At 42.8% G+C, this 18,405-nt stretch overlaps 1 protein-coding gene across 1 annotated transcript in view; it reads right to left on the bottom strand.

Moving 5' to 3' along the window:
• Positions 1-3,692, bottom strand: part of LOC308107305 (galectin-4-like) — a 77,048-nt gene extending 73,356 nt beyond the window's left edge. Inside the window, exon 1 of the mRNA XM_080459587.1 lies at positions 3,645-3,692. Within this exon, the coding sequence (XP_080315713.1) occupies positions 3,645-3,662 (18 nt within the window). The 5' untranslated portion in view covers positions 3,663-3,692. The remainder of the gene's footprint in view (positions 1-3,644) is intronic.
• Positions 3,693-18,405: the final 14,713 nt, after the last annotated feature.

Below are 18,405 nucleotides of genomic sequence, written 5' to 3'. Positions count from 1 at the left end.
CGATTCTTGGTGGTTTTTGTGTGCTTTTCAGCGACAACTGCTGGTTGTAACAGTCAGTGCTCGGATTTACAGCCTTCCTTTCCTGCTTCAGTTAAATTGCGATTATCATTTCAATCAGAAATAATAATTTAAACATTTTAATTGAACTTTCTTTTTAAGACTGATGTTTCGTTTAAGACCCTAACTTCAGCTGGTGCCCCGACTTTGATTAAGTAACGGTAATATTCAATTGATTAATAGTTTGAATGGTTTAAATCAATTTCAATGATTTTAACGCTTTGGGTAATTTAACACACCTAGGAGGCGTTGGCGAATGAATGCAGGTTTTCCACGGGAATAACCCGCATTGCTTTTAAATAATTTTAAGTGTTTCATCGCATTTTCTGTGGTTAATTACCCGCACTATTATTGATTGATCTGTTACCCAGTTAACCTAATCACAACTTGAATTGTCTCTAAGCTATTGTTCATTTATTTTTGTTGCAGATAGATAATTTGTATGCTTTATTAATTAATAAATTAGTCAATTTATTCAATTAATACTCAAGAGTGCTTTTAATCATTTTTAAGTGGTTTTCGTGCATCTCAGCATCCAATTATCCAGTATTATTAATTCATAAAGCGCAAGTTTATCCAATTAATAATCCTAACTGCATTTAATTCAATTTCAATGGTTTAGCTCATTCAAATAACTCATTGTATTTAATTAGTAAACCCCGACTTTACTTAATTAATTCCAACTCCTCCTTGATTACTCCCGATTGTTATTAGATAAATAACCAAACTTGTTTGATTAACAATCCATTCTAAATTACTTGCAGATCACCTTCGGTGGTCCACTCCACCGAAGTAATTCAGCCTCCCCTCAGTTATTGACTTACAAATCGCAGGTTTGTTTCATTGATAACTTGAATCATAGGTTGCTCTCCGTAATTTAATCATCACTCGTAATCAAGTACCGTTGTTCATTGATAGGTCAATAGCCATTTGTGACGCCTTCGCAGCTTGAGCTTTTCCCCGGTTACTCCAGCGAGTCGCCTCCTGTGGGTCCACAGGCGCTTCGGTAGGTCACGCCACTGACCCGCAGTTGTCAACAAAGGAGTGACCCGTCACGCCTGTTGACCGGTCGTGCCACTGGTGGACCGCCTTCGCGATTGGACCCCGTGGAGGTTCCTCCCGTCAGGCGACCCTTTTTAGCTCAAAGCTGTTGGCCGATAACTGACTATTTACTCCAATCAACCTTTATAGCTTTGCATAACTTACACTTGGTACATTACCTTAGTAATCTATTACTCCAGTAATCCATTACTTTGGTGGCCTACCGCTAGTGATCAGTAATTGTCAACCCGTAAATAACAATTTACTTCTGTTTGGCGATTCGTTTATATGTAAATTACCTCTGACAGGGTAGAACCTTCCGGTAGCCTACCACTAGGGTAATTTGCATATTCTGATCACACGCTGACCCCAACACAATTTAATTCAATTCAATTCAATTCAATTCAATTCAATTCAAAATATTCACATTTACATCCCATTTTTCTGACAAATAATATAGTATATAAAAAATACCCTCAGGTAATTTGAGTTTTGAAGAAATGAAGCTCTAAAGCAGGAGTTTTGTCTCTAATTGGGTAGATTAATGAAGATCAAAAGGTTTGAACATGAATTAAAATTGTGATTGTAATCAGTGTTGGAATGAATTATGAATTTCTGAATTATAGCAAAGACTGAGGTTGAATTATATAAGTTGTGCTAAACTGCTGTACTTATAAACTGTTTTGACAGAGAGGACTTGACATTTTCTTCCATTTGAACACACAGACTCCAGTTCTCATCCTACAAATGCATGTTTCTTACTAATAGGGCTCGATTAGTCGGGGAATAATCAGGTTTTTCAACATCATCGGATTAATTATTAAAAATGTTTGTACGGTGAGTTTGTTCTGACCTGGTAGCCTGGAGGAGTGACCAAGATCACCATATCAAAGGCCTGGCCTATCATGAAAGGCAAGAAGTTCTTCACAATCTCCTTGCCCCACTCGCCATCCTGGCGACTGTTGAACACCACTTGGTCCCCTTGGTCATGGCGAGGATTGAAGTGCAGGGCGATGTCGTTGGAGTCAGAATCTCCACAGAGCAGGTTGATTTGAAACCTGCCAGGTTTGGACAAAAGACGTGGATCACTGAGTCCTGCTGGAACTGATAAGTGACTTCAGTGCTGAAGAAAAGCAAACAGTGCAGGTGCGGCAAAGTGCAGGAAGATAAAGGAAAGTCTCCCCGAACAAAGGAGCCTGAGATGTAGTGATACAGTCAGGTGTTGGAACTGTGTACTTTGTCTCAGAACAACTAGTAAAAACATCTTTAAAAACTGAAGTATTATTATTTTAACAAAGAAGAGGTGCAACATTGTAAAAGTGGCAGGTCTCCATTGATACACACCGGTGTAAAGAAAGTGGCTCCACACTGATGTGGAAGAACCAAAATGTAGCTTTAAAACATGCATGTACACTAATCAACCATAACATTATGACCACTTAAAGTCAAGTCAATACTTCTCCTGTTAGAGGGGAATTTGACATCATTTGATTCTTACTGTTGAGGCGCGACATTGAGAAAACAAATACAAATATGAGGATTGTGAACGAGTTTGACATCGACGGGATCAGAAAATCTCTAAAACTGCAGCTCTTGGGGGATGTCACTGGTCAATATCTATCAAACGAGGTTAGAAGTACCAGCTCATCCTGATGGAAATACACCGTGAAGCTTCAAACACATTCAGTTCTGAACTACTGAGATGTTGGAGCACTTTTTCTTTCCAAACTAACCTGGTCATGTCTTCAGGAGTGGAGCCTTGGAAGGAGATGGACGAGCCCTCCTTCAGACCCCCGACGATCGACCCAAGGTAGGGGATAGTCTGGAATAAACAACAATAAACATCAGTCGTGTAGGTTAGACACATCAGGAAATCTTAGTCATGTAGATTACTGATCGATGGCACGCCGCTCAAAATGTAAAAAGTTTTACAGCTTCAAAAATGCAGCATTTTGTTTCTTGTCTGCTTTAAGTTTCTGTTATGATAAAGATTCACTAGATTCATAATGGAGATCCTCATGCCATCATTTCTAATTGTGTCAGTATTGCTAATGTTGGAAATGTTACTGAATACTGTGCTGAAGTACTGTGGCCTGCTGATTTTTCAATACTCTTATAATGTGGATTTTATCCTGTATTCATATGGTTATATTATAGTACAAATTAATTGTGTATAATAGTTCAAATGTAAGTAGTGACTTGGTTTTGGATGGAATTTAATATTGTTTGCATCATCAGTTGATCTTTACGTCTGTGAAGATTCGATAAACGCTCTAAGTACTTTCACTGAATGGAACTGAGGTCAGCTGCAATCTCTCATTCAGATCCATTAGCTTTAACCTCCTTTACTTCATAGAAAAATACATTAACACAGTATTTTCATTTCAAAATGTCTTTGTTTGGTTTCTATATGATGTAAATTGAATTCTAGTCTAATGATTTAAAACATCTTTTATCAGCAGGAAGAAAGAATAAATTCAATAAATGAATTAAACTGGCAGCAATTGATGACAAGTGGTATTAATTTGATGCTGTGCTATACTTACAGGGTTGACGACTTTCATGGCAGCAGTTGGTGAAATGGACCCAGAGACAGAAAGAGAAGCAGGATGGCTGAACTCCGGCTTCATGTCTCATTTTATACTGGTGGTGTGGGCGGAGCAGGGTGGAGAACCTGCATCACACTGTTTACTTTACTGGAGGGGCCAAATCACCTGAATCACCTGTGTGTGTGTGTGTGTGTGTGTGTGTGTGTGTGTGTGTGTGTGTGTGTGTGTGTGTGTGTGTGTGTGTGTGTGTGTGTGTGTGTGTGTGTGTGTGTGTGTGTGTGTGAGTCATTTTTGTGTCTTTCCACCAAATCAAATTTAACACTTTTAAGCATTACAATGAAGCTGACACAGCTTCTAAAGTTTCTAAAGATTTTGATATCAAACTGTATCATATGATGCATTTATAAAGTTTCAATAACAATTGAGAATAACAAACATTTATTGACATTTTGAGAACAGTTTATCTACATGATTGTATCTGTTTCAACATTTTATTCAACATTTTTTGACAATGTTGATCATTTATCTGTTTCAACCATCCAGGCTCTTCTTATAGCAGTTGTTTGTTTTCATTTGTAATTTTTCTTTACTTTCAGAAATTCATTTGAATTCTTTTCAGCTGTTAAAACATTTTTTTCGCCATTTCTTGACATTTTAGTTCTTTATTTTAAAAGCCCTTTTCAGCCCAGAGATATGAGTCCATTTGAAAATGACTCTGCTCTAAATAAAATAAAAATAAAATGTTTCTCACCATAAAATATATTGAAATATATGTATTTCTTAGCATGTTTTGTCTGATCATGATGACTCAAACTAATCTTTCAAACACAGTGAACCTACATAAGAAAGAGAGAGAGAGAGAGAGAGAGAGAGGGGGGGGGGGGGGGGGGGGACCAGCAATGTTCCCTGCTTCCCACTGCAAGTCACACAACCATCGTTTTTCAAACTCTTTCAACATATCACACGAGAAATAAAATGAAAAAAGTAATGATAATAAAATAAAAAATCCCAATCTCACAAAGAGTAACAATTCTAAATGTTCACTCTAAAAAACATTTAAAACTACAAATCTGATGTGTGTGATGGCTAACAAGCAGTGCCATCGCAATAGGTACTATAATGTTTACAGCAGCAGCGACTAAAAGCACATTGTGTAAATACACAGGTGATAAACCAGGAAATTTATGTAGATTTTACACAAAAAAGGCCATGTAGTGTATTCATATCAAATTAAAAAAGGGCCTTGGCTTCACTGAAAAAAAAAAGTAGTCTGTCACACCTAATATTTTAGCATTGACACAAGGCAAATAATTCATTTAGTTTGACTTGAAATATTCAATTTCATGTAAACCAATTTTCTGAAGGTGAAGCAAACCAATTGTTTCAAGTTTTTCCAAAATGGAAAAGATAAATTAGCCTTATTACTTAATATAAATAATCCAATTCATTAAATCTGATTATTTTCACTTGATGAAAACATCTTTGTATAAGGGCCAAAAATACTTTTTCATAATGTGATGTATATAACAGTTTTAATCCATGTCGATTTATACTCGGAACAAATTGGTTTTTAACACATCATTATTACATCAAAAAATTATTTTTGAATACCATCTGGAATGCTATTATTCATCACACGGAACACAATTTCTAATGTTATTAAATATATAATATCCAGAAATTTGAATGTGGATGATTGTATGAAAAGTTGATTGGTGGAATCCTGGTATCCTGCTCTATTTATGATACTAATCGCTCTTTTGTGCAATTTGATTATTAGATCCAAGTTAGTTTTATATGTATTTCCCCATATTTCCACACAATATGTCATGTAAGGCAGCACAAGTGAACAATACAATAAATGTAGACATTTATTATTCAGTAAGTCTTTAGTTTTGTAAAGAACAGAAATAGACTTGGACAATTTTCATTTTACGTGTTCTATGTGAGGTTTCCAACCAAGCTTGTCATCTATTATTACTCATAAACCCTTTCAATTTCAACATTATTTAAATAGAGTTTTACTTCAGCATCAACCTGCTTGAGCTGATCCAGAATGCTGCTGCCAGAGTTCTTACAAATACCAAGAAACTGGACCAGATCACACCGGTCCTCCAAACACCACACTGGCTTCCTGTGAGTCTAAGGATGGATTTCAAAATCTTCCTGCTGCTCGACAAAGTGTTGAATGGTCTTGGACCATGAAGCACCCAGACCCCTCGGGTGGTCTGGGACAGGTCTACTGTGTGTTCCAGAACCAGAACCAAACAAAAGGAAGCCGCTTTGAGTTCATCTGCTTCTCACTTGTGGAACAAACTTGTTGAACACCTGAGGTCTGCTCAACTGTTTTAATATCCTTTTATCTTTTAAATTCTTTTTCGATTTCTCAATGTCTTGTTTTATTTCTGTTATTGGAATGTTGGGGGTGTTGTTCAAGCAGTTCCAGAGAAATCCGGCGTATGGGCATGTTGGGGGTGTGGTTCAAGTAGTTTGTGAGAAACACGGGTTATGGGAATGTTGGGGGTGTTGTTCAAAAAGTTCCAGAGAAATATGGCGTATGGGCATGTTGGGGGTGTGGTTCAAGTAGTTTGTGAGAAACACGGGTTATGGGAATGTTGGGGGTGTTGTTCAAAAAGTTCCAGAGAAATATGGCGTATGGGCATGTTGGGGGTGTGGTTCAAGTAGTTTGTGAGAAACACGGGTTATGGGAATGTTGGGGGTGTGGTGCAAGCACAGCTACACTGAGGACAGATAAAGATAAGCTGAAGATAACATTATCCAAAGGATCACAAATAACGATGAACTACAACTGAGAACATTTAATTATACAGACCACAACCTACTGGACTTGGAAAATGACGTAGACCCGGACAATAATTTTTTCTACAATATCAAGGACACCTGCTGTTAGTACACAGATGGACAATATAACCAGAAATTAAACATAGATGGCAGATTGTAAATAATTCATTTCAATAGTAGAAGCCTCTATGCAAACTACAGCAATATCAAAGAGTATTTAGGCAAATTCATAAAACCATTCAAAATAATTGCAATATCTGAAACATGGATTATTAAAGGAACTGACTTTGAATTAGATGGTTATCGTAACATATTGTGTTAAGTTCGTTCTGCCCACTAGACGGTGCACTATGTACATGTTGTACTGTTGTTAAAATCCCCACGAGAGTGTATGACGAGTGTAACGGCCCTTGGGTTTGAAAAAACAAGACGCTGGAGTCTCGACTGATGCTTCTCATTGCCCCTTTTATTTCGCAGTTGAGCATAGCTGAGCACCGTGAAAACTATAAGACAGTACAAAATACAAGTTATTTAATTAAATATTCTCATACAGTGCAAACAATTCATAAACATACTTTATTTAACCATTTCAATTGCCTAAAACCAGACACAAATAACTGTCAATCTTTAATATTGTACCATTCATTAAACCTTAATATTAAATAAATAAACAGACTAAATAAATGCAACAACTGTATTTAAAGATGAGACGACACAACCCGCTTCACCTGCAGTAAGAGGTCAAATAAGACACTGCATTACGTACCTCATTCCGCGCACCAAGGGCGTTAGAAAAAGAAAGGAATCTTTCATAGTGTAGGGGACTTGTCTTGGACTTCCAGATGCACCACTAATTGAAAGCGCCACGACTTGTAGATGCACCACTTTCACGAATCACGTTGCCTCTGAGCGCACTACTCTTGTTTGACAGCTCGCTCTGACAGCTCGCTCTGGCAGCGCGATCTGAAGGCTCGCGCTGGCAGCTCCTCCCATTACTTTCCATACCAGGAAAAAATGCCGCTCGACACCCCCTTTATTCTGCCTGCACAGGTAAGAGTGCCGCTGGGTCCTAAACCCCATGCTGTTTAGGTGCTCAGACAAGGAATCCTGATGCCCAGTGGAGGCTACAGGTAACTGCAGGGAGGAGTTGTCTCAAACACACAGAATTAATTGTCCGAATAACATCTAATATGAAACCAGTGCTCACGACTCCCAACAAGTGAGCCGAGGGTCAGTCACACTCCCACCAAATCCCATCACAAACCTCCACTCTAACTCCTGTGGGATTTCTGCCCATTGCTCCTGAACGCTTAAGACCGGTTACATGACCCGTCAAGTACTCTCAAGGAGGAGCACTAATCTCTGGATGGGTCGCTCCATTACAGAACATTTAGATGGATACTCCTGACCCTTTGTCGTTTTCTGTACCCCAGTTTTAATCTTGACTCGACGGACTAACCCATCGCTGTCTGGGAAGGCTTCAACTACTCGAGCTAGCTGCCATCGATTCCTTGGGAGGTGATCGTCACTCACAATGACAATGTCGTTGACCCGCAAATTACGTCGTGGTACATGCCATTTTTGTCGAGTACAGATATTCATCAAGTACTCCTTCTTCCACCGACTCCAGAATTGTTCCACCAGATACTGGACTCTACGCCACCTCTTTGTTGCATACAGGTCTTCTTTCACAAATTTTCCAGGAGGTGGCAGCGCAACTCTGGTTTTCATCATAATGAGATGGTTGGGTGTCAACGGCTCCAGTGCCATGGGATCATTAAGTCCATCAACAGTTAACGGACGACTGTTTACAATAGACATTGCCTCGTAGAACAATGTTCTAAGAGAGGAGTCGTCGAGTCTGCCTGGGCACTGACTGAGGGCGGCATTCAGAACATTCTTGACGGTGCGAATTTGGCGTTCCCAGACGCCACCTGCGTGGCTTGCAGAGGGGGGGTTGAAAACAAAATCACAGTGTTGTTCACTTAAGAAGGCCTCCAAGGACTTGGTGTCGCATTGTTTGAGTGCCGCTTTCAACTCATTTCTTGCTCCCACGAAGTTCGTACCTTGATCACAATGAAGTTGCCGAACTGCCCCCCTGATACTGATGAAGCACCTCACGGCATTTATGAATGCATCAGTAGACAGCTCTTCAAGCATTTCAACGTGGATGGCGCGAGAGGACAAGCAGGTGAAGATGAGGCCATATCTTTTATATTCTTTGCGAGCTTTCTTAATTAGAAAGGGTCCAAAGCAGTCCATTCCACTGCATGTGAAAGGAGCCGAAACTTCGGTGCGCTCAGCGGGGAGTTCTGCCATCTTTTGTTCTTCCGTGGGTCTTCGGAGTTTCCGGCACTGCACACAATTTCGGATTAACTTAGCCACTAGCTTACTCCCACCAATGGCCCAAAACCCGCCTGCTCTGACCTTCATTTGGGTTTGACCCCGGCCTTGATGATAGGCCCCTTTGTGACAGTGGGTCAGAATCAGCATGGTAATGTTGCTGTCCCTGGGAAGGATAACTGGGTGTTTTAATTCCTCACCGAGGGATGATTGTTTTAGTCTCCCTCCCACACAAATAACTCCTTCACGCAAGATGGGGTCAAGGCAAAAGAGATGGCTGGAACCATGAAGACACTTACCCTCCTTAAGCATCTTCAACTCTTGTGCAAAAAATTGTTGCTGAACAAGCTTAATCACTACTTGAGCAGCTCTCTCCCTTTCTAAGGCGCTCACCACTTCACAGTGCGGTCTCTGGTTTGGTCTAAGTCTCTTGATCCTCGCAACCACCTTAAGGAGCTTGGTCCATGAAGAAATTTCACTCAGGCGCTTGAGAGTGTCAAAGTTGTTGCTGGCTTGGGTCACTGACACAAGGACTGTCTTGACTTCAGGATCGCCAGTGAGCAGCTCTGATGTGGGATGGGGTTTTAGATGGATTTCTTGTTCCCAGAGAAATATTGGGCCAGAGAACCAGTTGGAACTAGGGATTTGTGTTGCATAAAGGCCCCTGGAAGCATGATCAGCTGGGTTTTCGGTTGTATCGATATAATGCCATTGACTGATGTTGGTGTTGTCTCTGATCAGCTGAACCCGGTTTGCAACGAACACATGGAATCTCCGTGCTTCATTGTTGATGTATCCTAACACTACTTGAGAATCTGTCCAAAAAAGCTCTCTGTCGATTTCCATGTTCAACTCATGTCTCAGCATGATGCTAAGTTTAGTCGCAACCACTGCAGCTGTGAGCTCTAACCTTGGGATGCTTGTCAGCTTTGTTGGTGCCACTCTGGCCTTTGCTGCCACGAGACTGCAGTGAACATTGTCATTGTCATCCTTATACCTAAGATATGAGCATACACCATACCCCTTGGTACTGGCATCAGAGAAGTGGTGTAGTTCAGTTTGAACCAAGTTGCTGAAATTTTGCGGGTGATAGCATCTTGGGATTCTTATGTCCTTCAACTTCTCAAGACCCATCCTCCACTCTTCCCACTCTGCTCTCAAATCCTTTGGCATTGGGTCATCCCATCCTAAGCCCCTGCGACACAGCTCCTGGAGTATGGATTTCCCGATCAGGATAAAGGGGGCAACAAACCCAAGGGGGTCGTACAAGGAGGAAACGACTGACAGAACACCGCGGCGGGTGAGGGGCCGATCCTTGGGGTTAATATTGAAGGTAAAGCAGTCTTGGTTGATCAGCCATTGAATACCAAGAGCATGTTCTGCAGGAATCGCTTCCATCATTAGATTAAGAGGCTCGAGAGTTGTGGCTCGTTCTGAGGGGGGCACACAATTAAGGACTTCCTTGTGGCTCGAGTTGAACTTGTGAAGGCGCAACCCTCCTCTTTTACACAAATCCTTTGCTTCAGTTATCAGTGTTTTAGCCTCTTCAACAGATCGCACGCTAGTCAGCCCATCATCGACATAAAAGTTTTTCTGAATGAAGGCAGACGCTGCTGGGTATTCGACAGCATGTTCTCGTGCCAGGTGTTTTAAACCGAAACTAGCACATCCAGGAGATGAGGCCGCCCCAAAGAGGTGGACAGCCATCCAGTATTCTTGTGGTTCATTTTCCAATTCTCCATGTTCCCACCATAGAAATCGCAGGTAATTGCGGCATGTTTGGGCAACAGGAAACTGATGGAACATTTTTTCTATATCGCAAATTATGGCCACGGTCTCCTTTCTAAAACGACAGAGGACTCCCACCAGTGAGTTGATTAGGTCTGGTCCGGTTAGCAACTTGTCGTTCAAAGAGAGGCCGTGAAACCGTGCAGAGCAGTCAAAAACAACTCTCAGTTTCTCTGGTTTGCTTGGGTGATAGACCCCGTGGTGAGGGAGATACCAAACAGACTCTCCAACCGTTGGTGTAGATGCCAACTCTGCGTCGCCCTTGCTGATCATCTCTTCCATACACGTCTTGTAGTGATTGTAATACAGTCCATTTGTCTTTAACTTTCTTTTCAGACACTGCAGACGAAGAACGGCTAGTCTCTTATTATTTGGGAGTTTCGGTGGATTGTTGTTCTTAAAAGGGAGGGGCATCTCAAGGTGTCCATCTTCCCTTTGTCTGATGTTGCTACTGAGAAACTGTATGAAGTGGACATCATCTTGGGAGACATGTTTATCTTCATAAGTCCTTTCATTGAAATCCAACTCTAAGATTTTTAGAATGTCTGTCACTGCTGGAGTTGGAATTTCTTTTACTGTGACGCGATGTACAAAGCTCTGACTTTCCTGCCTGTCCAAAAAAGGATTAGATGAGCCGATGATACTCCACCCAAGTTCACTGCGTTGTGCAAATGGTTCATCCTCTCCCCCTGTTACGACTTCCAGTGGAGCCAGCGCTGATGGGCAGTCGTAACCAATTAGCAATCCGACTTCACAGTCCTGAAGCGGGGCCATTTTTTCCGTCAGATGCTTGAGGTGAGGCCACTGTGATGCTGTCTTTCTTGATGGGATGTAGGATTTGTCCACTGGAATAAAACTCCGCGTGTAGGCTTGTCTTACTTTGAGCCGTTTTACAGAATGGAGTCCCCGGATTTGTAGGCCTTGAATGCTGTTGCTTGCTGTAATCGTGTTTGTTGTTGTCATAGTGCTGAGCTTCAGCATTATTGGCTGAGGATCAACATTCAAGTGTTTGAGCAGGTCTTCAAGGATAAACGTTGAATCGCTTTGCGTGTCAAGTAGTGCGTATGTGAGGACTTCCTTCTGTGGCTCTTGTACTGAAGACACCAGAACTGGCACTATACTGGAGGTAGCTGGGGCATGCTGAATGGATGCGTGGGATACGGCGCTGTGAACTCCGTCGCCTCTGTGGATAATTGTGGGGCCTGAGTCGGCCTCAGTTGCTTCAACTGGCCTTGGTCTCCCTTCATCATGCAGGCACGTTGGGTGTCGACGATTGCATGAGGCACAGGTATGTCGCCGTTTACAGTTCTTGATCACATGTCCCTTCCTCAAACACCCAAAACAAAGGCGCTCATCCCGGATGAAAGCTCTCTTTTCTTCCAAGGTCTTTGAAATAAAGGTGGGGCATCTGGCAATGCCATGTGTCTCCTCCTTACAAGCCAAACATAGTGGTCTGACTTGATCTATTAAGGTAGCTTGCATCTCTCGGTTGGAATTCTTAGGTTGGGTATATGTATTTAGAGTTCTTACCCTCCGAAGTGGCCTTTCCTCTTCTGTGTTCATACTTATGAGGAGTGGAGAGGTTATCGGGTTGCAGGCTATCCGAGCTTCTCTATTTAAGAACAATGAGAACCGTTCAAGATCTGGATAATTACCCGACCCATCCAACTCATCTGTGACAATTCTGCTCCATTTCCGCACAACCCACTCTGGTAACTTTTTTAACAACTTGTGATTTTCTTCGCAATCATTTAAGATCGCCAGGCCCTTGATGTGCGTAATAGCCTCTACACACCCTCGTAGGAAGTCTGCGAACTCTCGCAGTGCGATGGGGTCAGTTGCGCTGATTTTAGGCCATTTGGTGAGCCTGTCTCGAAAGGCTTTCTGCATGACAAAAGGATCCCCGAATCTCTCCTGTAAGATCTTCCAGGCCCCAGTGTAGGCGTCCTCCGAGTTCCTATAAAAGAATCCTTCTACAGCCTTGAATGCATCTCCAGTGAGGTAAGTTTTCAAATAAAACATTTTTTCACTCGCAGGGAGGGGTTTCTGGTCAATAAGGGTCATGAACGATGTTTTCCAGTCAACAAACTTCATAGGGTTTCCATCAAAGATTGTCGGTTCAGGGACTGGTAAACGGCTCACACTTAATGAACTTGCCAAGGCTTGGGCTAAGTTTGTAGCATCAAAGGCCGCCATCGCTCCCAAAGGTGCTGGTTGAGGTTGGAATGCATGGGCATTTGGGTTAAATGGAGTTACGTATTCAGTTCCTGGGTGTATAACCTCTACTTCTCTGAAATCACTCTCGGGGTTTTCATAAACTCTCACTCGAGCAGCTGCTACCTGGATTTCCTTTTCTGCCTTCAGCTGTTCTAGCTTTGTTCGCTCCTCCTCTAATTTTGATCGTCTCTCCAGCCTTTTCTGCTCTAAGTCTGCCACCAACCTTGCCTCTTCAAGTTTAAATTCGTTTTCCAGTTTAAGGAGCTGTGATTGTTGAACCTGAATGTCCTTCATCGCCTTTGCTCTTTCACGAGTGGCTGCGAGTTCCGCTTCTGCATCCAGTTTTTTACTAGAGCTACTGAAAAGTAGGCTGGAGGAGTCCAATTCTTGTCGTGCTTCTGAGACTACCGTCTCTGTGTCTGTGAGCCCAAAAACTGACCCATATTGTTCTTTGTTTAAAATGATTCTCACTCTTTCCTTTTCAAATCTCTCGTTATATTTTTCAATCGCTTCTCGTCGTTTATTAACCAATTTAACCGTCTCTTCAGTCAGCATGGCACAAGTGTCCATTCTGGCAACAATCTCTGGAGTGGTGGACTGGTTGCGTAAGAGGGATTCATAATGGTCTCGTATCAAATCGTATTTCCTGCTAATTTCCTTTTCGATTTTAACGAGATCGTCTGGTGAGCAGGCTGACTTCAGTGTTGTTCTACACCCCTTTGCTTCATGTTTCCAAGAATTGTAGTCTTTATTAAAAGCCTGTTTTCTATCTTTGACAGTCTGCTCGCGTATCTCCTTAGCCTTGTGAGTTAACGTTCTGTGACGAGGACTTTTTATCTCTTGTTGTATGTCTAAAGATTCACTGGTTTCGGCATTGAGTGACATGGTGTGATTTTTAACTTTAATGCGCTTAGTTTGAATATGCACCTAAACTGTACTTCATTTGCTTACTGAGGCTCTAAATACGGCACAGCAAAAAAAACAAAAACAACAAAAAACTTGGACATTCAGGAGGGCTTAGTGCAAAGAACAAAATGCAGCAAAAACAGCAGTGGTCATGACAGTGCACAGTGAAGCTGAAACAATTTCTAATTATAAATGCCAAGAATTATGTTATAAATATAAAATACATAAGGCGCACTCATTGCCAAATCTGGAGTTTCAAAATGCCTCCCTCCCAAAAAAAAAAAGAAGAAAGGAAAAACACACACACAAACCTTATGGCAATAACCATCAATGTTCAAATCAAATATCCTTCATATACTCTTTTAAAAGTCTTTCATTGCATCTGAAAGTGTGTGTGTGTGTGGATTAGTAGTTCCTTATCTTCCTTTTCCTTCAGTTGAATGTAGACTGGGTTGGGTCTTGGGGGTAGATGTCGAGGCGAGCTGGGTAGACGATCCCAATATGGCGTTGAGTTTTCACTGTAACGGCCCTTGGGTTTGAAAAAACAAGACGCTGGAGTCTCGACTGATGCTTCTCATTGCCCCTTTTATTTCGCAGTTGAGCATAGCTGAGCACCGTGAAAACTATAAGACAGTACAAAATACAAGTTATTTAATTAAATATTCTCATACAGTGCAAACAATTCATAAACATACTTTATTTAACCATTTCAATTGCCTAAAACCAGACACAAATAACTGTCAATCTTTAATATTGTACCATTCATTAAACCTTAATATTAAATAAATAAACAGACTAAATAAATGCAACAACTGTATTTAAAGATGAGACGACACAACCCGCTTCACCTGCAGTAAGAGGTCAAATAAGACACTGCATTACGTACCTCATTCCGCGCACCAAGGGCGTTAGAAAAAGAAAGGAATCTTTCATAGTGTAGGGGACTTGTCTTGGACTTCCAGATGCACCACTAATTGAAAGCGCCACGACTTGTAGATGCACCACTTTCACGAATCACGTTGCCTCTGAGCGCACTACTCTTGTTTGACAGCTCGCTCTGACAGCTCGCTCTGGCAGCGCGATCTGAAGGCTCGCGCTGGCAGCTCCTCCCATTACTTTCCATACCAGGAAAAAATGCCGCTCGACACCCCCTTTATTCTGCCTGCACAGGTAAGAGTGCCGCTGGGTCCTAAACCCCATGCTGTTTAGGTGCTCAGACAAGGAATCCTGATGCCCAGTGGAGGCTACAGGTAACTGCAGGGAGGAGTTGTCTCAAACACACAGAATTAATTGTCCGAATAACATCTAATATGAAACCAGTGCTCACGACTCCCAACAAGTGAGCCGAGGGTCAGTCACAACGAGAGTAGAGGCGTCACGGGATCCAAGATAGTGAATAAAGTCACGGAGTAAGACAGACATCGTCGTGATTATTCTTAAGCGAAATACATCTACCACAGGTAGAAGGGCAAAACAATACATGGTGTCAGAGTAGCGGATAATAAGCCAACCCGTCGTCGAAAGAAATGGATGCCTACGGTGTTCCTGCTCCACGAATGGACTGGGATTCCACAAACCTACCCGAACCATGGCGACGCTTCAAGCAGCATGCCGAGCTAATGTTCACCGGTCCCCTGCGAGAGAAGGAAGAGGAGGACAAATGCAGCTACCTTCTTTTGTGGATTGGGGAGAAAGGACGTGATGTGTATAACACCCGGACGCTCACGGCAGACGAAGCCAAGAAGCTACAGACGTACTATGATAAGTACACAAATTACATCACAACCAAAGCAAACTCCATCTGTGCCAGATATAAGTTTCATGAGAAGATGCAGGGTGAGCATGAATCATCTGAACAGTGTGTGACTGAGCTAAAACTGCTTGTCAAAGACTGTGGATACCCAAACAGTGACGAAATGGTCAGAGACGGGATTGTATTTGGCACTAATTCACCTCATATTTGTGAGAAACTTCTCAGCCAGGGTGCACAGCTCACATTGGACAAAGCTCTAGATGTAGCCAGGTCCCACGAGCTAGCAAAGCAACAGTTGAAAACTATGGGCCACACCAGAGACAATGACACTGTTCATGCCATCAGCAGAAGGCCGCACAGGCTAGATAAACAACAGAGAGGCACAAAACCCAAGGAGCATGCTGCTACAGCATACAAGTCATGCAGCTACTGTGGAGGACAACACAGTGCTAAAGATGTCTGCCCAGCAAAAGGAAAGGAATGCATGAAATGCAAAAAAGATGAACCATTTCGCCAGAGTATGTAAATCAAGGATCCCTTCACAGTCAGGTTTCCATCGGCAGACAGTACACGCCGTCCGAAAGAGAACACAGAGTATGTTGAAAAGGACACAGATGAGGAACGGAGCGGTTTTTACATCGACAGCATCACAATTGAAAATGAAGGCGAAAGGAATGAGCAAGCATATGCAGATGTAGAGCTAGGCTCTCCCCCACAATAAGTGAGATTCAAAGTAGACACGGGCGCACAGGCCAACACCATTCCGGTCAACATCTTTCAGACTCTCTTCCAAGATGTGACACTGAAGCCAGCCACAAGCAAGCTCACGGACTATGGAGGACATGCACTCAGTGTTGATGGAAAATGCAAGCTGAAATGCAAACACAAAAACAGCACATTGGTGTTGGACTTTCCCATTGTGGATACCAGTGCCCCACCTGTTCTGGCGATGAAATCTTACCGTGACCTAAACCTAGTCAAGATCGTGATGGCTGTGACTGAGGAAATGGACAAAACGGACACTGACTCTCAGAGCATTTTAGACGAGTACGCTGATGTGTTCCAGGGCATAGGAGAATTTCAAGGTGAATGTAACTTCCATGTCAACCCAGACATAGCACCTACAGTCTACCCACCATGCAGAATCCCTATTGCTCTAGGAGACGGACTCAAAGATGTGCTCGACGACATGGAGAAGAACAATATCATCGGTAAGGTCACAGATGATATAGCTCGACGACATGGAGAAGAACAATATCATCTGTAAGGTCACAGATGATATAGCTCGACGACATGGATAAAAACAATATCATTTGTGTTGGAATAATCTTACGAAAAGCTATCACATTCATTGTAAGGTCACAGAACCCACAGATTGGGTGAATGCGCTTGTCATTGTAGAGAAGCCAAAGACAGGCAAGCTGAGAGTGTGTCTAGACCCCAGGCCCCTTAACAAGGCTGTACAAAGGCCTCACTACCCCCTGCCCACTTTAGAGGATGTCACCACAAAGCTTGCTGGAGCAAGATACTTTAGCGTCCTAGACGCCAGGTCAGGCTATTGGGCCATTAAGCTGAGCCATGAGTCATCAATGGTAACAACATTTAATACAATGTTTGGCAGGTACCGTTTCCTGAGGCTGCCATTTGGCATAATCTCCGCACAGGACGAGTTCCAGCGACATGTGGATGAGACCTATGAAGGCCTCAGCGGCGTGGCAGCCATCGTTGACGACATACTGGATTTTGGGAGGACCAAACAGGACCACGAATGAAACCTGAGAGCCATGCTACAATGCAGCAGAGAGAGGGGCGTGAGGCTAAACCCTGACAAATGCACAATCTGTATAACAGAGGTCAGTTATTTTGGTCACATACTGTCGCATGAATGTTTGAAACCGGACCCAAACAAAGAGCAGGCAGTCCAAGAGAGGCAGCCACCACAGAACAAGGCCGAGTTAGAAACCTTGCTAGGCATGATCAATTATTTGGCAAGGTTTGCTCCCCACCTGTCATAGATCAATGCACCACTGCGACAATTGCTGAAACAGGATAGTGAGTTTGTGTGGGATGCCAACCATGACAGATCCTACCAACAAATGAAAGAGCTGTTAACCCAGCAGCCAGGCCCAGTTCTCTCTTACTTTGACCCCCAGAAAGAGCTGTGGCTCCAAGTGGATGCTTCAAAAAGTGGCCTAGGTGCAGTCATGTTGCAAGACGGCAGGCCAGTTTCTTATGCGTCTAAGTCACTCACCAGCACCGAACAGAACTATGCTCAGATAGAGAAAGAGCTCTATGCTGTACTCTTTGGTTGTAAGCGTTTCCATGAGTACATGTATGGGCAACAAGTAACTATAGAATCAGACCACAAGCCATTAGAAGCAATACTCAGAAAACCACTGTCGGTGGCACCACCACGATTGCAGAGGATGATATTACAGCTACAGAAGTACAATATCAGCATCATCCACCGGCCAGGGAAAGACATCCCAGTGGCTGATACACTATCACGGAAGTCCATAGAGTATTATGACAAAGCTCTGTGTGAAGGAATGGAGGCCCAGGTGCATACAGTCATCAGCAACATGCCTGTTAGCGATCAGAGACTGACAGAGATTAGGGAAACAACCGCCCAGGATCCCCAACTCACAGCCCTGAGAAAAGCCACACTTGATGGTTGGCCCAACACACGGTCCAAATGCCCACCCATCATCCAAGAGTTCTGGAATCATAGAGCCGAGATCTCAGAGATCAGCGCCACCACGTTCAAAGGAGAGAAAATCATTGTTCCCCGTAAGCTCAGAGAGAACATGATAGAACGTATCCACTCCAGCCACATGGGTGTTGGAAAGAGTAAGAATAGAGCCAGAGACCTTCTGTTTTGGCCTGGTATGGGTAAGCAAATCGAGGCAGCAGTACGAGCCTGCAGCATATGTCAGGAGAGACGCAGCG

Source organism: Lipophrys pholis (assembly GCF_963383615.2).
Source record: "Lipophrys pholis genome assembly, chromosome: 3".
In the NCBI taxonomy this organism is placed as follows: Eukaryota; Metazoa; Chordata; class Actinopteri; order Blenniiformes; family Blenniidae; genus Lipophrys; species Lipophrys pholis.
Note: the sequence above shows the minus strand (reverse complement) of the source record. Positions and strands in the feature narration are given on the sequence as shown.